The sequence below is a fragment of the Hyperoodon ampullatus genome (assembly GCF_949752795.1).
Source record: "Hyperoodon ampullatus genome assembly, chromosome: 3".
NCBI classification, from domain to species: Eukaryota; Metazoa; Chordata; class Mammalia; order Artiodactyla; family Ziphiidae; genus Hyperoodon; species Hyperoodon ampullatus.
In genome coordinates, this window is record NC_136916.1 from 25156636 (window position 1) to 25182786 (window position 26151).

At 41.8% G+C, this 26151-nt stretch overlaps 1 protein-coding gene across 3 annotated transcripts; it reads right to left on the bottom strand.

Annotated features, from left to right (window-relative positions):
• Positions 1-8652: 8652 nt before the first annotated feature.
• RBM17 (RNA binding motif protein 17) lies at positions 8653-25543 on the bottom strand (the record flags this gene model as incomplete). Of its 3 annotated transcripts, none has more annotated exons than XM_079700260.1 (11): positions 8653-9253; positions 9386-9458; positions 10564-10662; positions 11159-11232; positions 12297-12448; positions 14500-14641; positions 15813-15869; positions 19138-19235; positions 20056-20222; positions 22806-22922; positions 25421-25543. In XM_079700260.1, 11 exons carry the CDS (start codon positions 25541-25543, stop codon positions 9150-9152), a joined length of 1206 nt encoding a protein of 401 aa, XP_079556386.1. In that variant the 3' UTR covers positions 8653-9149. The 3 variants fall into 3 exon arrangements, with proteins under 3 accessions (XP_079556386.1, XP_079556385.1, XP_079556384.1); XM_079700259.1 differs by having other exon boundaries at positions 12267-12448; XM_079700258.1 differs by having other exon boundaries at positions 12258-12448.
• Between the last annotated feature and the right edge of the window lie 608 nt (positions 25544-26151).

Here is a 26151-nt window from a genome sequence, read left to right on the forward strand (position 1 = left end):
TAGAGGATAAGCTCCAGCAAAAAGATAGAGGAAATCAAGAAAATGAAGACATAGGATCCAGCAAAGATCCAATACGGGAGAGACAGAGAGAGAATTTTAATAATCCATTGACTTCCTGGAAAATGAAAGGGTCCAGCCTTCAAACACTCCTTCTAACCCTCTCTGCTCATTCTTTCAAGTTACTCATAAAACAACACTATAAACAAATCAGAAATTAGTATTTATATATATATATATTTAATATTCACTTATTTATTTCTGGCTGCGTTGGGTCTTCGTTGCTGCGCGCGGGCTTTCTCTAGTTGCAGCGAGTGGGGGCTACTCTTCGTTGCAGTGCGTGGGCTTCTCATTGCGGTGGCTTCTCTTGTTGCGGAGCACGGGCTCTAGGCATGCAGGCTTCAGTAGCTGCGGCACGTGGGCTTCGTTGCTCCGTAGCACGTGGAATCTTCCTGATCCAGGGCTCGAACTCATGTCCCCTGCATTGGCAGGCGGATTCTTAACCACTGCACCACCAGGGAAGCCCTAGTATTTATATTTTTAAGACATTCTGCATATTGTTCTCAGCTGAGCCAACTGTATACAGTGACTAATTTTCATTATTATACTTTTACTGTAATTAACTGAGTCAAGTTTTTCCTGGAACTGAGTCAGAGTATGTAATAAATCAATTCCATTTCCCCCCCAGCCCCCCCACCCCCGGAGACATCGGTCTGAGAGCCCTCCTCTTCCTTCTCCAGTGGGGACTGAGTTCTCCAGGCCTTCTGCACATCACAGCTACTGGACCAAGACTTCCTTTCCCATCATCCTGGGAAATACTTCTCCTTCTTCTCCTGTGTTGGGTCCCCTGCTTCCCTGAGCCAATGTCATCTTTTCTGGATTTACTCCTTGAGCTGTGGTGGGAATTAAGGAGGTGGAGACTGAGTTCAGACTATTCTCCTTAGACGCCTGCTCAGGAAGAGAAGGACGAAGAATAGGGGCAGTGGGGGGGCAGTATATTTCTAAATAGACCCTCATGAGGGTCTATTTAGAAATACAGAGGCAGACACCAGAAGCAACCAGCTACAACAGTTAAAAGCAGTTGCCGCAGGAGAGGTACAGAGCAGAGGACTGTTGTTTGCCATTATAAGCCTCATGGTGCCAATACCTCGCATGAGTAGCTACTCACTAGGTGCAAGATAATTGTTGGAAGACTAGGGGGGAAGGGCCAGTTCTCCAGGCAGAGGGAAGAACATGAGCAAAAGCCCTGCCAGTGTTTCTACTGCTGGAACATAAGGTGGAGGTGTGGTGGGGAAGCGTAAGCACGGGGTAGAGAGAACTCCCCAGTTTACTCACTTACGGAGTCTAGAGTGGCTGTGGAGAATGGTCGAAAGACTGATATATGGCGGTAACTTGAATGGCTGGGGTATTGTTTTGGCAGATTAGAGGAGGGTAAGATTAGAGCAGGGAGTCTAGCCAGAGACCAGGGTCTGTTACAGGCAAGAGATGATGAGAGTCTGAAATCAAGGAACTCCTCCGGGTTAACATGAAAGATGGAAAAGAAATAGAATCAACAGGTCTCAACTACAGATTGGGCTGGATGTAAGGGGAAGGGAGTAATCTAGGATGATGCCTACCTAGGCTTCTGACTTGGGTGATGCTTCCCCCAAATTAGAGAACCTGGCAGGTCTGAAAGGGGAAAAGTGAGTGAAGTTTGGGACAAGTGTGTGGGATGGGAAGGGATCATCTAATAGGCAGTTGGATAGAGATCTGAAGTTTTGTAATGACAACTGGCAGAGATAAAGATGCATGTAGGCCACAGCAGAAACCAAAGGCCAGGAGAGCAGGAAAAAACACCTAGGAAGAGGGAGGAGGGTAAGAGGTAAAGGGAAACACTAACAGGAAGAGTGGTCACAGGCCTCAAGAAGGGAGCGGTTAACAGTGTCGAATGTCATAAAAGGTCAAGAAAGAGAACAGAACAGATCCCATGAGATGCGGGGCACAGTGATCTTTAACAGAGCAACTGAGGAGGAGGCCTGGTGGAAGTACAGGTCTAGCTTGTAGTCAGTTACAACCCCCGTTCCTTCAGTGTGGGCTGAACCGAAGGGGTGAGCAAAGTAAAGGGGAGGCAGTAGAGTGCAGGTGATTCTCTGAGAAGCCCGGCTGTGAAAAGAAGGAAGAGCAGGGGCACTGGGGAGTAGCAGAGTGAGTTAAAATTCAAGGGTTTGACTTTTCCCCCCAAAGAAGCGAGAGATTTGAGAATGCTTATATGATTCAGAAAAGCTGTCAGTACAGGGAGAGTGTGAAAATACAGGAGAGGCAAGAGTCAACAGCCCTACCATGCAATCCAGCATCACACTCCTAGATGCTCCCCCAACTAGTGCACAAACTTATGTCCACAAAAAACCTGCACGCAAATGTTCATAGCAGCTTTATTCATAATCGCCAAAACCTAGAAGATGTCCTTCAGTAGGGGAATGGCTAAACAAACTGGTATATCCAGGTAATGGAATAAAAAATGAGCTATCCAGCCACAAAAAGACATGGATGACTCTAAAATGCACAGTGCTACATGAAGGAAACCAGTCTGAAAGGCCGCTTACCATATGATTTCACTACATGACCTTCTGGAAAAGGCAAAACTATGGAGACAGTAAATAGAGCAGTATCTGGCAGGCACGGGGGAGGGGAGAAATCTGAGTAAGTGCAGCACAGGGCATGTTTTTTATTTTTAGGGCAGTGAAACCGTTCTGTATGATAGTGTAATGTAATTTACAAATTAAGCATTTGTAAAAACCCATAAAACTTTCCAGCCTGAACAGTAAGCCTTAATGTATATAAATTCTTAAAAACTCATTTAGGAGGTTGGGGGATCTCAGGATGAAATGCAGAATGGGACAAATAAATCTAAATATATTACAAACAAATAAAACAATATTACTGAAGGTTGGGGTAGGGGAATAAAGTGCTGAGCTAAGTAACTTTGGAAATGTGTGGAGTCTGTAGGACTAAGGGCATGATAAACTGTACATAAAGCACTGTACTCTAGTTGACAGAGTTGTTTCCCACAGGGCATGGACGAACGATTCTGCTGCGTATGTATACTGGAATTGAACAAGTAAGTGGATGGCAGAAATGGGGGCTTCTCCCCATGGCAGTGGGAAGTTACAGTTGAGCAAGTGGAGGAGGCTAGAATAATCAGATCAGACATCAGTATGAACTCACGTTTACCTTAATATAGATACAGATGGTTACACATATATTTCCTTGCTCTATTAGCTGAGAGGGCCTAGACGCAGTGACGCCCCATTAGCAATGAGCACACCTAATGCCCAGACCTTGGTTCCTAATACCACTCTCCAGTAAAAGGAACCATGGCAGGAAACAGACAAGGTGAGCCTGGAGCATCCTGTAGTTCCAGAAAGTAAGGAAGTGCTAAAAAACCAAACAACACACAGCAATGGGATGTCGAAAGCTAAAGGGATACAGGTGCCAACTGCAAAAGCTTCCAATTGCCAAGGCTGGAACAATTTGAGCAACAACATAGAGTAATATTGGATTATAACCCAAAGTGTAAGATAAATATCCATATGTTCATACTGATATAAATGGCTGAATAAGTAAACAAATAGATAAAACTTCCATTCAGAGCTCCAAATAATGTACATAGCTACTCCACTCTAAGGAGGTAGAACATACCTCCTATTCCCTGAGTGTGGGCTGTGCACAGTGACTTTCTTCCAAAGAGGAGAAAGGAATCACTTTACAGTGGACAGGCCTGACAAACATGACCTCAGCCAGGTGACCAAGTCAACATGAACAGGGATAAGTCATGTTCATAGTGTGCATCCTTGATACAAAGTGATGGGAACGCACTTCACCTCCGTGGTCTTCCTCTCCCTAAAACATTACCCCAGTCTAACCATGAGAAAAACACCCGACAAATCCCAGTTGAGGGATGATCTACAAAACACTTGACCAGTACTCAAAACTGTCAAGGTGGGCTTCCCTGGTGGCGCACTGGTTGAGAGTCCGCCTGTGGATGCAGGGGACACGGGTTCGTGCCCGGTCCGGGAGGATCCCACATGCCGTGGAGCGGCTGGGCCTGTGAGCCATGGCCGCTGGGCCTGCGCGTCCGGAGCCTGTGCTCCGCAACGGGAGAGGCCACAACAGTGAGAGGCCCACATACTGCCAAAAAAAAAAAAAAAAAAAAAAACTGTCAAGGTCATCAAAAAACAAGGAAAGTCTGAGAAACAGTCACAACCAGGAGGAGCCTAAGAAGGTAAGACTATTAAATGTAATGTGGTATCCTGAATGGGATCCTAAAACAGAAAAAGGACCTCAGCTAACAACTAGAGAAATTTGAATAAAGTACATAATATGCTAATACTATATATTCTACAGGTGTATAGTAATGAGTCAATACTGATGCATTAATTGTGACAAATGTACCACACTAATATATTAGTAACAGAGGAAGCTGGGAGTGTACTACTGTCAAGGCAATCTATAAATCTAAAATTCAAGTTATTTTTTAACATATGGGAGAGGAATAACTAATAGAGCTGGGGATGTGAAATCAGAACTAGCCAAAGGTCAGAAGGCAGCAGTGAGACAGACAGGGTCACGCTGTCACTCCTCCATCCTTCCCCTGCAGTTGTCTGGAAGCCCCCCTGTTGCCTTTCCAGAGGGCAATGCCTCTTCTTCCTTCAAGCCCCAGCACACATACCCTCTCGTTTATTGCCATCTTGGCCTTTGCCACACCTAACAGATCTGCTCGGTCATCTATGACCTCAGTACTTCACACACAGTCAGCAAATTTACTGCCAATTTATTGTATACCAGACACGTGCTAGACGCTGGGACTAGAGATAAGTGCCATTAACCACAAAGAGCTCAGTCGAGGGGCATCTCTTAAGCTAGCCTGTTTCACCTTGCACTGCTTTTGCTTCTCTCTCTTTCTGAAATAAACTATGAACTCTTTGAAAGCAAGGATTACTACCTTGTTCATTTTTTTCATTGTCAGTGTTAAAAACAATAACAATGTATACACAGCAATTCACAAAGAAATGCTTGTTGAAACTAAATGAAGAACTGAATTCTCCTTCAGTTTAGATACGGATGACTTAGAGGAAAAGCAAACTATGAGAAAATAACAGCCTGCAAGGTTTTATACTCATAGGTGATTTTTTAATTGCCTGCAAAATCATCTCCCCCCAGCTTTTGAATATATTACACACATTGTGGAAAGCAGACAATCAGCAAGAGGTGAATGTACCTACAAGCAACAGAGAAACCACAGGCCCAGGGGCTCACATGGTTTTCCCCCCACAAGAGCTGCACCCAGGGCTGTGGCAGCCCCTCACTGCCCGTGACCATGACTCCCCTTCCCACCATGCTTGGCATGTTGGCCTCAAGTTCACCAAATGGTTGCCTTGGCTTACTTGGAAAAGTGAAAAGCATTTCTAAAACTACCTCAATTGCCACTTACTGCTCATTGGTCGGACACATGGCCACCCCTAGCTCCACATTAGAGGTTCATTTCTTCCGGCCTTTAAAATAGAGGCCTAGGAATGAAAGGAGGAGCTTGGGAATAGGCGCTGGGCTGTGCAGTGTCTGCCACAGCCAAGCTTTTTGGCTCCCCACAGAGTATACACTGATCATCCCGTACATACACTTCAAAAGCACTCACCCCGTCCTGAGGAAGACGACTCCGGTCTCTTGCTGTTGACTCCAGTCCAGTCTCTGGGTGAGGTGTTTTCTCCAACAGGTCAAATGTGGCTCTCCATGCTGCGCAGCTATAGCTAGAAAGCCAGGCCATCTGCCCTGGACACAGGACCCAACACACCAAGGCTGGAAAGGACCAGGACACCGGCACATGCCAGGCCTGAATGAACAAAGACCTTACCTGAACGGTCTTTGATCTGAGCGCTTTGTCTTATAGCAGCTGGTCTCCGGCTGTCCAGTCCCTCCCATACCTCAGTGGCTACTATCTTGGGGCAATTCAAACCATCACTTGAAGTGGGAAGGCAATACCTTTAACCCCGTTTTGCAAGACCACAATCTCCAGTCTAAACTGCTGAGGCTGCTGCTGGACCCGTTGGCAAGTGTCTTAGTTCTGATAAGTTTTCCCAAACCAGCAGGACTCTGTGGAACTCTCAGCTGACTCGGACTGCAGGCCGCAGGCAGAGAAAGCTTCTCTGGGTGAGGCCGTATTTCTTCTTCACTCTGCTTTCGAACCAGCTCCCTTTAGTCTGATTTGATGGTTTTCCCACAAAACTTCGCAGCTGGTGTGTCCTGTGTCCTGTGATGCTGCTTCCCACGTATGGCTTGTTTAATCCTCCTGACAACCCTAACAAGTGGGTATGATTATCACTTCCATTTTCAGCAGAGGCACCTGGTCACACAGCGAGTGAGCAGAACCAGGGTTTGACGCCACGCGACCTGGCACCGATACCACAGCTGCCTAAGAGATGACCAGCCCAAGCCAACGCCCTGCAGATTTCCCTATCCTTCCCCTCAACGTCAGTCTTGTCTGGACCCTACAGTACAGTAAGTTTGGCAAAATGTTTTGCCACCAAATAACTAGGTTCATCAATTTTTCACTAACTTAAGACAGTAGGTCCTCCATTCTCCATCTTTTAGGATTTGTCATTTGCAATTCCAGATATCAACTTTTTTTTATCAGTTCTTGGTTGCAAATGAGAGAATTCACTCTGGCTTGTTTAAGCAGAAAAAGATTTTACAAACAAAAACAAAACCTAGGTAGCAAATGGAATCTCCAGACAGGAAGGCCCCAGTCAAGTCTGGAGGCTTTACATAAAGAAAAGAAAACTCCCACACCACACCTAAAAATTGCTCCAAAGACTACCCTGCCACACAAGTGGCACCGCCTCAAGACATGCCGCTATGGGGTAAGGTCTCTGCTACCACCGTCCCAAAGGCTAGACAACACTGGGCCTACTCTCGCCAGTGGGAGGATAGCTGACGGGAAGAGCCCAGGGCTGAACCCCTGCCCCTGCTGCCAGACACGCTGGGAAAGCAAGCTGAGTCTCTACCTCAGGGAGGCGGTAGAATGCGGGGGACCCCCAAACACAGGAAGGGCTTTCAGATCACAGGCGGGCACAGAATGACAAATGTCTATTGCACAGAACCTTTCTAGTTATATTGTAGCTTCATTAATTTTCAATTTACACTGAAGATTTTCCATTGAAGTTACTTTGAATTTTAGTTAATACTGAAGAAAATTTCAAATTTCTCAAGCACTACATTGCAGGAGATTTAAAATTATTCTAATGTTGGAAACTCACTGCAAGTAATGTACTAAGTGATTACTGCAATCATGGATAATTTAATAATTACAGAGATTGGGGAGAAAGATATTCACTAAGTTGTACCCATGCTAATAAAAATCAAAGTAGTGCAGTCACTTGTATTTCTGTGGTTGATCATGAGAATGTTGGGAAAATCCACCTAAATGCAAATAAACAATGATGTTATTATAAAGCATAACAATAATAATGCAGATGTCAAAGGGGTTGGAACTTATACTTTAAAACATCAGGGTTTATACAAATTAAACTAAGCCATCATAATAAATACTCAGCGTGAGCACATTTAGGTACTGGTAACCCCAAGCCAGGCACCATCACTGGTATTCCAGAGCTAAGTCCGCAGGTGGACCTGTTTTAGTTTCAGGCTGGCTGTTGATTCTCACGTCCTACAAAATTCTGTCCAATTATGTAATTCTTTTACCTTATATTCTTTAACCCAAATTTATTTCAGGGTATGTGCACTTTTATTTCAAAAGCAGAGTCTTAATTCACTTTTTACTCAGTAAAATAATACCACAAAAGAGAAAATGTTATTCTTTTATTTATGTTAAATAAAAACATGAGAAAATCCTTTTTTAAAAAGGGTCAGAATATTCCTTATGTCTCCAAACCAAGTCCATGGATGCAAAGAAATGCTGAGTACTTTCCTCCCCCGCAGGGTCACAAGATGCTCTCATGTCGTAAAGACCTAAAGAGACAACACAGGCGCATGTCCCGCAGCTGCCGCTTCAGGTAAGTCACATGCAACATTTGGGCAAGCAAGGAACAGAACACAGGCACAAGTATATTCTGGAAACACTTCCTGCTCTGGCCAATGAACCGTAGTGCCAAACATTTTTATGTTTTGTTTCGGGCCCTGCTAAATGTTTGAGCCACATACACCACTGCACTTCAATGATACAATTTTTCACAATTCCATAATTATATTAATCGCCAGTACAGTTTAAGTAACTGATGTGGCTGAATTTTATACATTTTAGAATTATGTATGAGAACTAACACTACTGCAAATTTTGCCAGTAGAAACGTGACCCCAGGGAACCACCATTTCCAAAACATAATCGGGCACACATTTACAGTGTACCTGCGAGGTTTTGAATTAACCGGTCACTTCTGATCTACACTAAAGACTAGGCTTGAATATCTGAAAACAAAGGCTATATTCATGATTTCTATACCCAAATACCCCTAAATCCATCACAAACCCTATAGTCTGACTTAGCTTAACCGAAAATGATTCATCCAAACAGGTCATGGTAGGCTCACAATTCTTCAACCTTAGTTTAGGTCATAAAGAGTTTTTTCTACGATTGGAGTCAATAAGAAGAATTTCTCTGTTAGAGAAAGCAGAAATTTTCACCTTTGGCAGACTGCCAAGATGATACTTTATTATAGAATTTATGAAGCTACAGTTTAGTAACTTGCAGGTTTTATTAAAATGAATCAAAAAAAAAAAAAAAGAAAAGCAAAGGGTAACACAACCCCATATCCCAAAACTTTCTAGATTTTTTTAGTGCAAGAAATGCCGTATCACTGAAGCACTTGAGAATTATCATGAAATCCTAGCAAAAAATGTAATCACCTCAGAAGTGGTAATAAAAAAGAGAAACAACCAGAGAGGCACACAGATTGTTTTTTTGTTTGTTTTTTTTAAAGGATTTTTATACTATATTAAAAAACCACAAAATAAAAAAGGGATCAGTCAACACATATCTTAGAAGTCCTTCCAGAGTCTCTGTACCCACAGCCATGCAGGCTGCCTGTTGCCTTGCTCTCCTCTGCTCAGTCTGTGGCTCGTTGAAGGATCGTTGGAGATGACTCAGGCTCTAGTTCTTACAGTCACACTTGTTCTGCCAAATCCAAGACCCTGAATTTATCCAAATTGTAGAAACATGCTTTGACCACCCGTCCACCAAAATACCTCCCATTCAGATCAACAACAGCTAAAAGGCAAACAAAAAGACAGTCAGTTAAGGCAGGTATTCCATTAGTCATTACAAGAACATGTTTTAATTACAAAGATTAAGATCACAAATTCAACTTTTTAATTATTTATAGTTAGCTGTACAACTTACCTTTAATTGCTGATTCAACCCTCTCAAATTCTAAAAATATTCGTACTGCTTCATCATCAGGGGCACCAGGAATCTGGAAAAGAAATGAAAGTATAGTAGGTAAAGATATCATCGGAGATATCACTGAATGTGAGTTTTCTCCCATAAATGATTTTTATCAGAGTAAGTATTCCAATTATCATCATATACAGATAAGCAATGGTCAAATACCAAGGAAATAAGTATAATTCATTCATCATCAAAATCTGCTGAAGGTCCGTTTATGACAGGTCTTGTGTTAAGTGCTGGAACACACAGCCAAGCAGGACCTTTGGAGGTCCTATGCCATCTGACACATAAACAAATAATTACGCAGTCAACAGACAGCAACAAGATATGGAGGAGAAGCTGAAGTGAGCAGAAATTAAGGTGAAAAGACCCGTATGCTAACCGTCTCTCGCACGAGGCTAAGCTCCTTGGCGGAGCTTCCTAGGCCCCGCTTCCATAGCCCCACTGCCACTGTATAAGCACGGCTCCTGCTAACCCCCACCACGCCCAACCACTCCATTTTGCAGCCCTCCTCGGTCTCCCAGAAGCCATGACCCTAGTCTGAACACCCGTTCTCTCCTACCCAAATCCTACCCACTCATTCCAAAGTTTTGCTCACACCTGATACTGTTCACAAAGCCTCCTCTAACTATTCTGTGTGGATCTAATCCTTCTCTCACCTCCTGTACTTATAAGTCAACATTACAGAGTCTAGCAACTGAATGTTCTCTAATTTCACGTGTTTGTTTTGTTGTTTCTTCAACGGAACGTTATCGCCATGAGCACAGAATGTGTTTCCCCACCCACAGGCTCTCAATGCAGTACTGGGTATGTGGGAGGCACTAAGAAAACACCTGCCAAATGAATGAGACCAGAGGCACGTCCAAGTCACTAAACTACTGAGCACACTGTCATCTGGTCTAAACCTCAGTCACAAAATGAAATGTTTCTTCACCAAATAAAATTTGAAGTCCTTCTTGTGTTTATGTTTGAAATTGTAGTAACTGAGTAAAAGCAGTGTTAACCAACATCTGTCACCTTCTATAGTATGACAATATGTTACTTACAGCACACTCTGTCTCTACAGAAAATGTTTTGTAGTCTATCAATTATAACTTGGTTTTATAAACATCAAAAGAAACCCCTCTTACTTCAAATATCACACATTTTCCAACTTTGCCATATTTTTCACACTCTTCCTTGGTTTCAACTTCCAAGTCTTCATCTACCTCTCCTGCACCAACCATGTTCTATAAACAAAAATAAATACATAAATTCCACTGTAAAGTATAATTTACAAATATGTAAACGAGATGTATAAATAACTTTTTTCCATGATGGCAAATGTTCCTAATCCCAAATGACATGAAGAAAATTTTCATCCCTGAAATACCCCAAAGTTGGTATTAAAACATATATAAAATATAAAAATATACATTAAGCTTCATAAAGAGTTATAAGAGCAACTGTGCAAGCATCAAAATATATAAACCAAGTTGAACTTCTAACAATTTCAAATATTTTGAAGTAATTACTCACTGTAGTCTTAAATACTGTGTTTAGTGAAGAAGCATTAGTGAAAAAGGAATCTAAAAATCAGTCTTATATGGAGTCTATCCAAAAGTGTCATTTTCAGTTTTCTTTAACTGTTCTGTCACCAGGGGGGCTGCAAGCGTGCAGGGACAGGTCAAGGTGGCGTGACACAATTCAAAGAGAGCAAACAGGGTTCCTCCTTCTGCGTCTTACCCTTAGTAGGACCACTTTAGTAGGACACTTAAGTATTTCAGTTAATGGATTTGAATCCGACTTCTTGGCTGCATCTGTAAGAAAACATCATCAGACATAGACATGCTACAGCACTGAGTCCAAGTTACAATGAATAATTTAATTTCAATAGCAATCCCCACTATCTATGTCCTAGAGCCATCTATAAGCATCCGCACAGTCTCTCAGCAAAAATGCAGCCTTATCTGGCTGAAAGCATCACTTTGCTTTGGTATAATTTTTACCATAATTTCTAGAACTTTTTAATATCCCCAATTACCTGCATTTTTGCTCAGCTCACTTCCTAAAGGGCTCACAGGGCACAGTGATCACAACCCTCAGAGGTGAGTCTTGGCTCAGGCAGTGGCCGAAGGTCCCTAGCCCAGTGTAATGAGCAGTTAACTAGCCAGCCCCAGCTGACCAATTTCAGACACTCCCACACTGCCAGGTGACTGTTGGTTTTCGGTTCTAGCCTGTGAGGCTCACTGCTGCTTCCTAAAGCTGTGCGTCAACAGGGCTCCCAGAAAAGTTCTCTCCCTTCTTTAGGAAAAGGTGTTCAGCTAAGCTGACTCAAAACCACTCAGTTCTGCTAAAAATGCTAAGTCATGTTTGACTCATTCCAATACGCCCTCACTACAGAACATACTGTAACAATCAAATGAAAATAAAATACCAAGTAGGCATCACCTACCAGTAGACTGCAAAATAACATTAGTCTCACAGAGCGATCAGTCAGTAAGAAAATTAGGATGAAAGGGCAGAAAAAAGAAAAGAGCAGAGAACCCTTACAGGATGGAGATGTAGCAGACAGAATCACCGATATACTGTGTATGGTGGCTCTGTTTTGCTATAAAAACTTAACTATGGTTTTATCAATGTAACAAGGCTCTTTGCTAGTAGAAGCAGGCATGACCTGGTTTTCTGGAGTCCTATTCATTTCTGCCTAAGTCTCTTGTCTTTTTCTTCCATGGGCGTTCCTATCTGTCTGTCTGTTCTGAACTATTTGTAAAAACGGGCCTCAGGATTCAGTTTCCACAACGCAGAGCTGGAACGCATCACAATCAGGATGGCCTGCCTCCACCCTGCTCACCCCCAGGGACCCGCTCAAGGGGAGGCCCACCTTTCTCAGTGGCGTCGCCCACGATGATTTTGCCTCCCCGCTTGCTGGTCTTCTCCACGGACAGCGCTGTGCTCAAGCCCTGCTCGTGCTTCCCAAGACCCTGGCCTTCCCGGAAGCCGTACTTCTGCATGATTTTATGTGCTACTGTGCCACTGTGGGGAGGAAAAAGGGAAAGGTCCTCGCACTCAACGTCATCAGCTACAGCATAAATTGGATTTTACATCACAGTAATCTCCTTCTTGAAAGAGAGTGTAAATTCCACAAGGGCTTCGACGAGGCCACATATAATTACCAACGGGCCATGAGATGGAAGCCGTGGAATGTTCAGGAGAAAGATAAAAAGTGAACGCTGAAATCCTGGGCATCCTGAGATTACCCCTGAGATGAGGGAAACACTAGTTCCCCTAGTGAGATTTCCCCAGACTCTGTTAGAAAACACTAGATTTCCTGTGTGCTCCAGTATCTGCTCTGCTACAGGGCTCATAACCAGCTTATTTTAAAGTGAGCCTGTCAAAATGTAAGTATGGTTTCACATAATGAAGATGATTGCATTTTTCTAAATAGTACAGCAGAGTTTCCAATGACTGACTTCATACATGAAAGGACACTTAGGGACCATCTATTTCAGAGCTGGAAATGAAGAAACTGAGGCCCAGATGGGCTGACGAGCTTAAGGCTAACTGAAAGCAAAGCAAGACACCACATGAGAATTATTTCTGTAGGAGTTTATGGGAGGATTGAAAGTGTAACCCACCACTCCTGATTCTTAGTCCACTGCTCTTCCTCTAATCCCATGACAGTTTTCAAACTGCACTGTGAGGAGCCTCCTGGGTCTCAAGGGTGCCCCCCACTGACCACTGCTACTTAGGGCTTAAATCACAAAACACTGCTTCAACCAGAACTGTACCTACAGTATTTCATGTATGTAATTTCCTTAAATATTTCATTTGAACAAGCTGTTCTAGGGCTAAAAAGAAAAGACGGAAAACTGATGAACTGTACTACACTGTATCTTCCTTAGGCATAAAGATTTAATTCCTGTTTAAAGGAGATTCAGCAAAAAGTCAATTCTTACTAGCAAAAGGTCAATGTTTTCATTAGCAGGAAAAACCAAACAAAACCACCCCAATGGCTTCACGTCTGTCGCCCTCTAGCATACACTCTAGGGCAGCCTTTCTGCAATGAGGGAAATGTTCTCCATCTGCACTGCCCAGTATGGTAGCTGTTAGCCTGGTGAGCACTTGAGACTAGTGTGACTAAAGAAATACATGTTAAATTCTATTCACTTTCAATTAATTTAGCAGCCACGTGTGTCTAGTAGCTACCACAGAGAACAGCACAGGTCTAGAAGACGGACACAAGATGAGAAACTCCAAATTCTCCTGTGGTGTGCAAACCCTATGGTGCAGGACCCACCTCCTCCAACTCTGACTAGCCCAGCTCCGAGGACGCTAAGAATCAAAGCACATGCACACAGGTGAGGGCAGACCAGTGTCACTACTACAGTCACAGCATTGCCACCAGAGGCAGTCCTTCTAGAGGACACAGAACTAAGGCCTTAGTGCAACGCTGCTTCACCTGACAACCCCTCATAGCATGAGAGGAACAGACTAAACAACATAAAACACTCTTTTAACCAAAACGCATGCCAAATCCAGTGAGACTTAAAATCCACAAGCCCCACCTGAAAGTCAACCTTAAAACTGATTTTCATACACCAACGAATTTCTAATTATAGTTAGAACGACTGAGAGTTTTTAGACCAAAGGTATAGAACCATGACCTTAAAGCAAAGGTCATTTTATCAAAAAAAAAAAGATGTCATTCATCTTTTGGACATAGCGTTAAGTCAGCTCTAATTCATATGACCTATTTGCAAATGTTATGAAAACAAATATAATGATCACAAACTATTCCTAACTAGAGAATATAATGTTCAGAATCTAAATCTTTCAAAATTTCCATCAGAAACCTTTATGTTTTGTACAAAACATAACAGTGTCATGCTGGGATACCCTCCATGTGACTTGAACCCTGATCCTCAAGAAGGAGGCTGCGTGACTGAGCACACTGAGCATCTCCCCATAAACCCAAAAAAGGCCCCATCCCAAAACATGCTGCACCTACTGGAAAGGCTGACAGTGCCTCCCATTCGGCCCCGCCCTCCCTGCACCTGCCGAGGTGAGAGCACCCAGACCATTACCCCATGTTGGCGAGGAAGGAGTTGCCAGGGCCAGTCGGGGATCTGGGTCTGTCTTGTTCCTCGTACACTGGGGGAGGTATAGCAGCTTTGGAAGACTGTGAGCGAGGTCTTGAATCCTCTTCATAAGGGAAGTCTCGGGGTACTGTTGGATGAAAACAAAATAGGTTTACCAAAATGCAACAAAACAATTCTGAACTGCACTTGGACCTTCTCTATGTTCCAGTAGATCTGATCAACCCCTCTTTTGACTCCCATAGCATCCTGTGTACCTGTCTTAAGAGGCTCATCTTACGAACTTATTACGCTGGCAGACAATAAAGGTCTTTGAGGTTAGGGACCATATGCCAGTTCAGTGATTTGTAACCCTAGCTACACATTAGAATCAACAAGGAAGCTTGTTGATCCAGATGCTTGGGCCCCACTCCCACAGACTGGTTTCAACTGGGGTTTATGGTTCGTCAGGTATTTTCACACAAAAGGTATTTAACAATTTTTTAATTACCTTCTTTATAAAAAGGTAACATTCATGGTGCAACAGGTATTAAAAAGCACTAGGGATGACTACATTTTCCTGGGGTAGTTTAAGTATGGTCCAACCCAGAGGGCAGGAAGATGAGCTTCATGACTCCTCAAAGTTCAACTCCAGGGCTTCCCTGGTGGCGCAGTGGTTGAGAGTCCGCCTGCCGATGCAGGGGACACGGGTTCATGCCCCGGTCTGGGAAGATCCCACATGCTGCGGAGCAGCTAGGCCTGTGAGCCATGGCCGTTGAGGCTGCGCGTCCGGAGCCTGTGCTCCGCAACGGGAGAGGCCACAACAGTGAGAGGCCCGCGTACCGCAAAAAAAAAAAAAAAAAAAAAGTCCAACTCCAACCCCAAATTCTAGAACAGATCACTGGGAGAAGACTGCTTTGGCAATCTGAGTAAATGCACACAACCTGTGCACTGACCTAACCCAGGAAGGTGCTGCCACCTTGTGGAGGGTCACAAATTTAACAGCCCCTAGACCACTGAGCACAAAAACTCACCTACTATTTGTTTTTACCCAACTCCAAATAACGAAATGTTGGAGAAGACAAAATGAATTATTTTTAAAAACAAACAAAAAAAGAATCTCACAAGATAAAAACCGACGCCTCAGAGCCTGGTATAAAACTTAAGGGGTGGAAGGGAGCACTTGGCTGAGGGTTAGAGCAAGGACGGGTTTCCAGCCATTTCCCTGCACTCAAGGACACCTGGCTGATTCCAGCTAAGACTTCCCACAACTGGGTTAAAGATGTGTATCTGAACAGAGAGGGGAAGAAACAGGTACGTACACTCTTTGTCTTTCTCTACAAGAGAAGTGGGTGGTGCAATGGCAGCTCCGCCCATACCTGCAGAAAACAGAAATTCCACCAATTAAAGGAGGGAAAGCGTTTCAGATGCCGGATCCTCAGCAATGTGACACACGCCACCTGTCACATCACACCACCCTCCAAAGAAAGAAGCAAGAAGGGATGCTACTCCATCTCTCCCACTAACATCTGAAGACTTCAGTATCTGAATCCAGGATTAAAAATACCAAACGTAAGGTAGGTAGCTAGTGGGAAGCAGCCGCATAGCACAGGGAGATCAGCTCGGTGCTTTGTGACCGCCTGGAGGGGTGGGATAGGGAGGGTGGGAGGGAGACGCAAAAGGGAGGGGATATGGGAACATATGTATAACTGATTAAATTTGTTATAAAGCAAAAAAAAAAAAAAACAGAAGTAGGGGCTTCCCTGGTGGCGCAGTGGTTGAGAGTCCGCCTGCCGATTCAGGGGACGCGGGTTCGTGCCCCGGTCTGGGAGGATCCCACATGCCACGGAACAGCTGGGCCCGTGAGCCATGAGCCTGCACGTCCGGAGCCTGTGCTCCGCAACAGGAGAGGCCACAACATTGAGAGGCCCACATACCGCAAAAAAAAAAAAAAAAAAAAAAAAACCCAACAAAAAAACAGAAGTAAGTATTACTGCTTCCATTTTCCAGATGAGAAAATGATCGCGGGACAGTGAACAGGCAAAGACAGAATGAAACCCAGCTCCCTGTGAGGCCAGAGCATCCCCCACAAGACAGCACCCTTCTTTCCAGGATGCAAACCACTGGGACTGAACACCTATTTGGAAGTGTCAGTACTTCTGGTTACAATCTGTTTTGTGTTGTCACCATTCCTGCTCATGTTTCCTGGACAGAGAATGGTGGACACGAACAAACCAAAGTAGACTCCATTTTCTATCAGACAACCAGAGGGAAAACATGAGCAGAGAACATAAGGAATTTTTCACTAGGGAGAAGTGCTAACATATATAACTTAATCATCAATGAAACACTCCAAAAAATTTGATACAATGTAAATTAAAGAAACCAATTACAAAACCATGCTGCACCAGCACACAATGTTTCACAAAAGAAATCCCCCAAAGCCAGTGTATATGCATAATGATTAACAGGCCTAGACTAGAAAAAATACTTACAGAGAAATATGAGCCTTAATAAAACTTCTATGTCTTTTGAAATACCTATTATCATTTTTCACCTTGCCACTAAGACCTAAGTGATTATTAACTGATTCTGAAAAGATCAGCTCCAATGAGTTTAGTATACAAAATTCAGGGTGTTTACTGAAAATTTGTTACTAATCACATTAAAATATGACCATCAATATGTTAACAGCAGTACACATAACGGATATTAACACCGTTACTTCCCTAATATTAGATTATATTGTTCCTGCTAATGTTCAAAAAAAAAAAAAAATGTCCTCAGTATAGAAGGCACACATCCTCACAAAAAAGGGCAGCTGATTTGTAAGTTGGAAAGATGAAACCAAGAAATACTCAACCTATGTACTGGATTCTAAAACAAGTTAATAAATCAGGCATTTGTTGATTAGGAAGATAATGAGTCTGACATGTTAACATAATGCCTGACACACAGAGCACACTCAAATGTTAACCCTATTCCTCCTCAGAAAAACAATGCAGTGCCTGATAGTGCTTGGCACGCAGTAGGCCTTTTTTCAGCTGAGGTAAAATTGACATGTAATATTATATTAGTTTCAGGTGTACGACATAATGATTTGGTATTTGTATATATTGTGAGATGATCACAACAAAAAGTCCAGTTAACATCTGTCACCACATACAGTTACAAAAATTTTTTCTTGTGTTGAGAACTTTTAGGATGAAACCCAGCTCCCTGTGAGGCCAGAGCATCCCCCACAAGACAGCACCCTTCTTTTCTTGTGTTGAGAACTCTCAGCCAACTTTCAAATATGCAATTATTTTATCCCCAAAATGTAATGGCCTAAAACAATAAACATTATCTAAAAAAACCCCAAAACTATGCAATTATTTGTATTATTAACATAGTGACCATGCTGTACATTACAATCTCATGATTCATTTTGTAACTGAAAGTTTGTACCTTTTGACCCTCTTCACCCATTTCTCCCAGCTCCCCACAACCCCTGCCTCTGGTAACCACCAATCTGTTTTCTGTATCTATGAGCTTGGTTTCTTTGTTGTTGTGCAGTAAGTATTCTATAAATCTGTATAATTCATATCTGCATTGAAAGAGTAAGAATCTAAATTAGTACAGACCCACTCCTTTCCAACTCATTTAGTATTTTGAAGTTTAAACTAAGCCCTGAAAAGCCTTGGCTGTACACTGGGAAGACCAAGCTTGCCAAACTGCTGCTCATAAAACAGAGTTCATGTATGTGGAAATACACTCCAGCTTCATGATAACATTCTTCTTAGGTCTCATGGTAAAGGTGACCACATTGCAATGAGGTTTTCAGGTAAAGAAAGATCTTGGTTAGATGCACAATGGACCCGTTTCATACACAACGTTATTCCCACCAGTCCACTATAACAGGGATATCACAGTTATCTGAGTTGTGTGGTATAAAGTTGTGTGGTGTAAAGGAGGTAATCCATCAGAGTGCTTAGAACAGTGCCTGGTATCTAGGAGACAAGAAGAAGATTTCAATTTCTCATTTAAATCTCAATCTGTCAACCAAAGTGGTGAACTAAATCCAGGAAATCCCAGCAATCAAACATGATGAAGCTAAAATAAGTAGCATTCCATTCTCTCAAGAATGAACACTGCTTAGCTATCTAATGATCACTAAGAATTTGGCTCTAACACAACTACAATGCTGCTCTTAGAGACCTCTTAGAGATGGAAGAGGTCTTACGAAGCACCTAGTTCAAATGCTTGTCTCCCTGCTCCCCGTATGACACTGAAAGAAACCAGCGCCCAGGGAAGCTCAGTCATGCGTGTTAGTGGCAAAGGTTCTGGAAATGAGTGCCTTGACTTTCCATTCAGTGCTGTTCTTAACGGAAATGTAGCTGGATACAGAGAACAGGTTGGTGCGACTGTGCTGAGGGTAAAGTCGAGAGTGGGCATGTATTTTAAGGTATGTTCCAAGTGTCCAACAAGTAAATGTTAGAAAGACTGTCTGTGAAAACAATGTAAATTTACAGTCATGCACATGTGGGTTGCTGAGATTCTGGAGAGAAAATTACCCAAATCAGTGTCAGATGAACCATTTATGAAATTGAATATGAAATGGTGGAACTGCACCATGTTTGAAACATAGTATCTGTGTTCATGCCTTACTTCTCTTCCTCCTCTCTCGCTCATAATCTTCATCTTCATCAGAATCTGGATCTGGTCGCCTGGAAAACCCACTAGCTTCATGTCTGTCTTTACGCCTCCTGTGATAAGAGGAAATAAACGTTCACCACAGATGAACCAATTCAGAGATGTGAACTCAAGGACGTCACCTTGACTTTTTTTTGTGGGGGGGACCGTGCAAACTGGTTAAAGACTAAAGTAGCAGAAGTATGAGAAGTGAGAAAAATCCAGAAGATAAACCGAACAAATGTAAGAGGTATATGAATATAAATAGCAAGAAAAAAGTTTCCTTGATATTTACCTCTTTCAATTTTAAACCATATCAACAGTAGGCAATAGTTAATTAAATAATTTTGATTCTCTAGAACATGTTTTCACTTCATGAAGTGATTCAATAAATAATAGTATATTAATATTTTATATAACTAACAATTAATACTCAGTATTTTTAAAAGAAGAAATGCAAATAAATCCTTGTTGCCCATTCTTTCAAAAAACATAAAAGATGTATATGAGTTTTTAAAAACTCCATCTGGCTCAAAAACAGTAAAAGTTAAGAATAACATTTTAAATACTTTAAGTAGTTATGACTCTAGCAGAGTCACAGCATAGGAAAAAACCCTATTATTCAACATCACTTTGTAAGTCATTTCTCCAAGAACTCACCCAAGACGTATACTCTAAGTTTTCTGCAACTGTATATGAAATTTGCTCTGGAGTTTGTTTTCGTGCCGGGATGTAACGACCACACATTCTTAACAACAACCTGACTCCTCCTGACAACTGCTCAGACCAACCAGGAAACTCACTCAGCCTTACAGACAGCACTAAAGTTCATTCACCAATATCTGAACGACCATTTCAAACGTAGAGCACCTCCACATCCGCGCGAGGCCTTACTTTTCTCTCTCTTCTATTTCCTTCTGTCTTTCCAGCTCCCGCTGTCTCTGTCGCTCCTCTCTTTGGCGCTTCACTACTTTCTCATAATCGTTAGGAAACATGGGATCATATTCATCAGCTAGGGGAATCAAAACTTCTCCTGCAGAAAACCCACTGGGAACCGGGTCCTGAGGAAGGGAAAAATGCCAAAGTAAGTATCATCCTCTGTCCTGGAATTTTATTCACAGAATTAAGGTCAAAAAATACGAGGGCTAGGAGGGGCCCTGAAGACCACCTGTCTGCCTCTGCTTTACAGATGAGGGAGCAGATGCCCGAGGAGGTTCAGGGACTTGACGCGGCCACACACCTAGCCTGGGAGCAGCAGAAAATGACAAAGCTCAGTACTAATTCCATAAACACCCTACAGCACTTGCCTGGAAGTCTTATTAAACAAGCTGCCACCACCTAAAATTTTAAGCAATAAATTTGATTATTTATAGCAAACACAGAATACTTCTATATATATATATATCTGTGAAAACTTAAAATACAAAACAACTCATGAATAACGCATTCTTATAGTCATTTAATAGAATAACTTTAGATTCTGGTTACATGGAGACATGACATATTAAGATTTAAAGAAAAAAAAAAGGTAAAAAGCATCCTCTTGGGCTTTGTGAAATCCTCTGGAATGCACACCCTCCCCAGGCATCTGCATCTCAGGCCTGAGTCTGCACAGGTGGAGGTAACTCCCTTCACATCATCATTCATTTTTTAAGGTCCACTAAGTCAGGTTCAGATGACAACATTTTGAATTTCTCTTCTGTACATTTAGAAACTGGGGCTACTCTTTGAGAGAAAAAGAGGTAGTAGCCTTAACAAAGAAATCGGAACAACAAAAGGCAGACAGCACACAGTCAACTAGACATACACAATGAGAAGGGGGCTTTGCCCTAGGCTCGTGGTTTTGACCTCCATGGTTCTCGTAAGCCCTGACCTACTGCGTGGTCTCACGTTCCTAAACCTCCATACTTTCTTCTGTTAGTTTCCCTAGCACAATGCCTCCTTATTGTCTGTAAAAGTAAGATGCCTTCCCTGGTCTCCGCAGATCCCCCAAATGAGCACAGGTCAGTGTCCCCAAGCGCCCACTCTGTACCTCTTTCAGGAGGAGCATGCCCAGCACTGCCAAAGGCAGGAAGGTTGTTTGTAAAATGTACTTTATGTAAGAAGACAAAACTGGCATGATAAAGAGAGCTTATGCTCATCATCAATGGATCTAAATCCAACAATTCCTGGATTACACTGTGCAGTTTGATGTTTTTTCATCATAAAACAAACACTTCATGGTTTCCTTACACCTAAAACTCAAAAAACACTTTGATTTGATGAATAAAAGAAATTAGAAAAGTAACTGTAATCACCTCCCAGGCCCTATCACTGGAAATCTTACAAAAATCTATTTAATGCAGGGCTACCAAAGGGCAGTTATTCATCTGTGTTCACATAAAAGACATTTTAAAAACACAAAAGCACATGAACGACATTTCCTTTCAGTTATTATTAAGATAGGAGAAGCTAACAATGAGCCCCTCGATTTACAGAACACTGCCATCACAAAGTTTCTAACTCAGAGACTAGACTGTCAGCATGAAGGTTAATTTTTTGTCATTTCAATATTTGACAGCAAACAACTTTTACTGTATAAACCCTGCTTAAGTTCAACAATGAGCCATCCTTCTCTAAATGCTATAAAGAATAAAGCAGCTTGCTTGATTTTAAAAGCCTGAATGTTAATACCCAATGCTGGGAGGGTAGGAAAAACCCAAACGCTCACATGTTACAAGTGATACTATTTACTGAAACAGCTCTGCTGGAAACAAGTTGACGCTAAATAAATTGCCCATAAAAGTGACTGATCTCCTAATGTCACCTCAGGAAATCTATCCTAAGAAAATAATTTTAAATGCATAGAAAGCACTCTGCAGAGGTGTTCACTAGAGGTCTACTGGTTCTACAGTTAGGAAATAGGTGTGTAAATCACCATACATTCACCTGATGGGAATGCTTTACAATTAAAAATTGGCTATGCAGCAAGAAGGAAAATGCTTACTGATTAAATTTGGGGGTGATATTATAGGTTCTAGAGCCAATACACAATAACAGAAGATGACTAACCAGTTTTTCATTAGATGTAGCAAAAAAAAATTAGGCAGAGAATCTGTGGGAAAAAATGTTGAATGACTAAGAATCCTCAGAAAATTTCCATTTGGGGTGCCTTTCCCTCTTGACAGACTATCAGCCTGCAGGAGCATGACCAGTTCCTCTGGTCAAGAAACCCCACCAAGAGCTTCACAGCAAACCCACACGGGGGAATACTGTGAAGTCAATAAAATGATCATATGGTCCTAGGCTTTTTGACACAGATGGACACTCACAATATATTAAGTGAGAAAAGCGAGTCAGAGAACAGATGGAGAAGGCGAAGGATGGAAAGCTATTCCAAAATACAAAGTTTTTAAATTCTGGAGGGTAGGACCGAAGTCATTTATTTTTCTTTTTGCCTACCTCCAGTTTCTGATTTTTCTATAATTAACTACTGTGTTTTAAACAGATGAATGTTTTAAACTTGATAAAACAAAAGTAAACATTAAATTGAAAATGATACTGCCTAGAGTGCAAGGCCTACTGAGAAGGTGTGTTCAGAGTGATGTGTAAAGCGCAGCCTGTGGAAAGCAGGAGGCCCACCCAGTTGGGGGTGGGGAGTGTACCTTGAGGCCCGCCGCCACGTGCGGCGGGGTGTCCACGATCTGCCGCTCGTCTGAAGAGCCACCTCGCTTCAGGTCGATTACTGGGGCAAGGACCGTACTTTGTTTTGTCCTCTGGCTCTAAAATCATCAAAAAATAAGAAAAGTGTACCGAGGCTTCAAATTAAAATTCATACTGTTTGTAACAAAACTTTTTTTGGACTCTGCAACAAACCTTTCAGATATGAGAAAAATAATCTTAACAGCCTTTTAATTCAGTTATTACAATAACCATATACTAGTTTCTTTAGCCCTTTTTTTTACAACACAAATTTCCTCCATTTTTGTAAAAGCTTTACAGAAAGCTTGGTCGCTTTTGTTTAAATTTGCATATGAAATAATATAAGAAAAAAGCTCTACGTTAGGTTCTCCGCATTACACTTCAACTAGTGTGGATCTTTCACAAGGAATGGGTATGTTTTATATCTTGGGCATACACTTGTGGATTAGTATATCTAACCTGTATATCTCTACTATATTTCGACTTCTGCTTTTCTATTTTATCTTCCATTGAACCAAGACTGCCCACTAATTATGTCCACTTATAGTCTAATTGAGTTTATGTTATTAAGTATGAGAATTGTTCCTAGGAGTCAGTCACTTTACAAAAGAGAAGACTGAGGCCTTCAAGAATAGAATATATGAAATAGCATTAGCATTAGAATGTAAAACCTTATTTATACATCTTATGTCCAAAGCAGAAGTTACATGAAACGAAGATTTAAAAATTAGACCAACTTAAAAAAAATTAAAACAAATAAACAAGACTTGGGCTTCCCTGGTGGCGTAGTGGTTAAGAATCCGCCTGCCAATGCAGGGGACACGGGTTCGAGCCCTGGTCTGGGAAGATCCCACATGCCGCGGAGCAACTAAACCCATGTGCCACAACTACTGAGCCTGCGCTCTAGAGCCCATGAGACACAACTACTGAGCCCGTGTGCCACAACTACTGAAGCCCACACGCCTAGAGCCCATGCTCCGCAACAAGAGAAGCCACTGCAATGAGAAGCCCGCGCACTGCAACAAAGAGAAGCCTCCGCTCACCACAACTAGAGAAAGCCCACATGCATCAAGGAAGACCCAACACAGCCAAAAATAAATAAATTAATTTAAAAAAAAGACTTGTTTTGTAATCTTTTCATGTGAGATGAAAGTTTGTTTTAGAAAGACAGAATTCTATCTCTTTAAAAAGAAGTAGTATTGGCATAAAAAATTTAAATCTGGTAATGATATATGAAAAAGACAAAAACTCTAATCAACAGAACTGACAAAACCAATTTAAATTTTAAGAGTGTTTTCTCTACCTGTGGGTATCCTAATCTTAAAAACCTTTTATAATACTGAGAAATCAAATGTAAACATTTTAATATTAATGATGTATGTAGTGAAGCAAAAAAAAAATAATTCCAACTTAAAAAAAATTTATTGTGTGAATTTTCAAACATTAAGGAGAATGATTAATGAACTCATGTCTCTTTAACCTGGCTTCAACAACTACCAACTTGTGGCAAATCTTGTTTCCTGTATCCCTGCCTCCCCTGCCAGAGACTGGAGTATTTTAAAGTAAATCCCAGAAATGATATCATCTTATCAGTAAATATTTCATCTTATTAGTAAATATGTATCTCTAAAGCAGTTCTTCTCAACTTCTTTTTTCATTATTGCCTCCTCCTTCAAGGAACCTTTTAATACATTTTCTTCTCCACCTATGAAATTTTAATACCACAGATACACCACACACCTGTTTATGTATTCTGTGTATATCTGGCCTTTATACATAAGAAGAGCAGGATTTTTTTCACCCCTTAGAACCAATATTTGCCCCATCTGGAGGGGATACAGCCTCCACTGAGGAATCATGTTCTAGAACAACAAGCAAACCATAATACCATTCTCATTCCTAAACGTATTTGATAGGAACATTTTAATACCAAATATCCAGTAGACAACTACTTTTTTTTTTTTAATGTTTTACCCGGTGAATGATTTCAAGGATGTTGCCAATGCCCAACATTACACAACAGAAACAAAAACAATTACCCCAGACTACAAACCCTGATACGTTCACAACCAACCCCAGCCTTCAGTAACACACACATTATCACAGCTCAGTCATTACCGCAGAGCTTCGTTCTCAAAGTGCTGCTTCCAAACCACCTACAACAAACAGCAGGACTGCTCCCTAAAAATGCAGACTCCCCAGGCCCCAACCCAGAATCAGGATTTACCAGAGTATCAGGTGTTGTATAGCCTTTTAACCAAATTCTCAATCTTGGACAGCCAAGACTGACAACCTGCACACTGAAGTTTGACAACCAGCATCATTGCTGAAAACCAAGAGTATGCTTTTCCTCATTCTGATTCCCTGAAACAGTTCTATTCCCAGGAGAAGCAAAATGACCTTCAACTCCTATTCCTCTCCCTCCCCCACCCCAGCCTCTCCCCTTACAAACTGCATCCTACACATTCAACAAACCTTACATATTCAACAAAGAGGAAGAGCAGCAGGCTACTCTTAATCCTTAGGAGGCACCTGCCGGTACACCTCTGCTCTCACAGGTGGGCTTAGCTTCTCTTACCTTTGCCTGAGTGAGAGCTGCCTTCTTCACCTGGAGCTGAGACTGCAGAAGTTTGAAGTTTTTGGACCAGCCTTCCGTTTTTGAGTCACTGGTCTCCACTCCCAGGTCATCGTACAGGGACATCTTCTCAGTTTAATGCTGAAAGGCAAGAGGGGTAGGGGTTAAAGAATGCAAAAATGTAGTGAAGATTTCCAATCTTCCCATGTTAAAATAACGCAGTATCATAGAACTCCAGAGGTAAGAGGTATCTGAAGAGATCACCTGGTCCAGGAACATTCAGTGACAGAAGCCAAGATGCCTGATATCACCAGTCAGCACCCTGACACAAAAAGCTACATCCATGTACTATTTTTATTTATTTTTTGTTTGTTTGTTTGTTTTATTAGTTTCTGCTTTATAACAAAGTGAATCAGTCATACATATACATCTGTTCCCACATCCCTTCCCTCATGCATCTCCCTCCCTCCATGTACTATTTTTAAAATAAACCTCTAGAATGAATTTTCCTATATATAAGATCATGTGGTCAAGTATTTCACGAGTGAAATCCTTCTGTTCTATAAAATGAGATAAGATGGAAGTTCTAGATTCAGGGCATTATTAATTACATATATTCAATTTTTTAAAAACTCTATTTTGTGTCAACAGCAAAAAGTAGAAGCCTTACAAAAACACCTATTACAAGGCTGATTTAGCACAATTGACCACTTTTTTTTTTTGGTGGTGGTGGG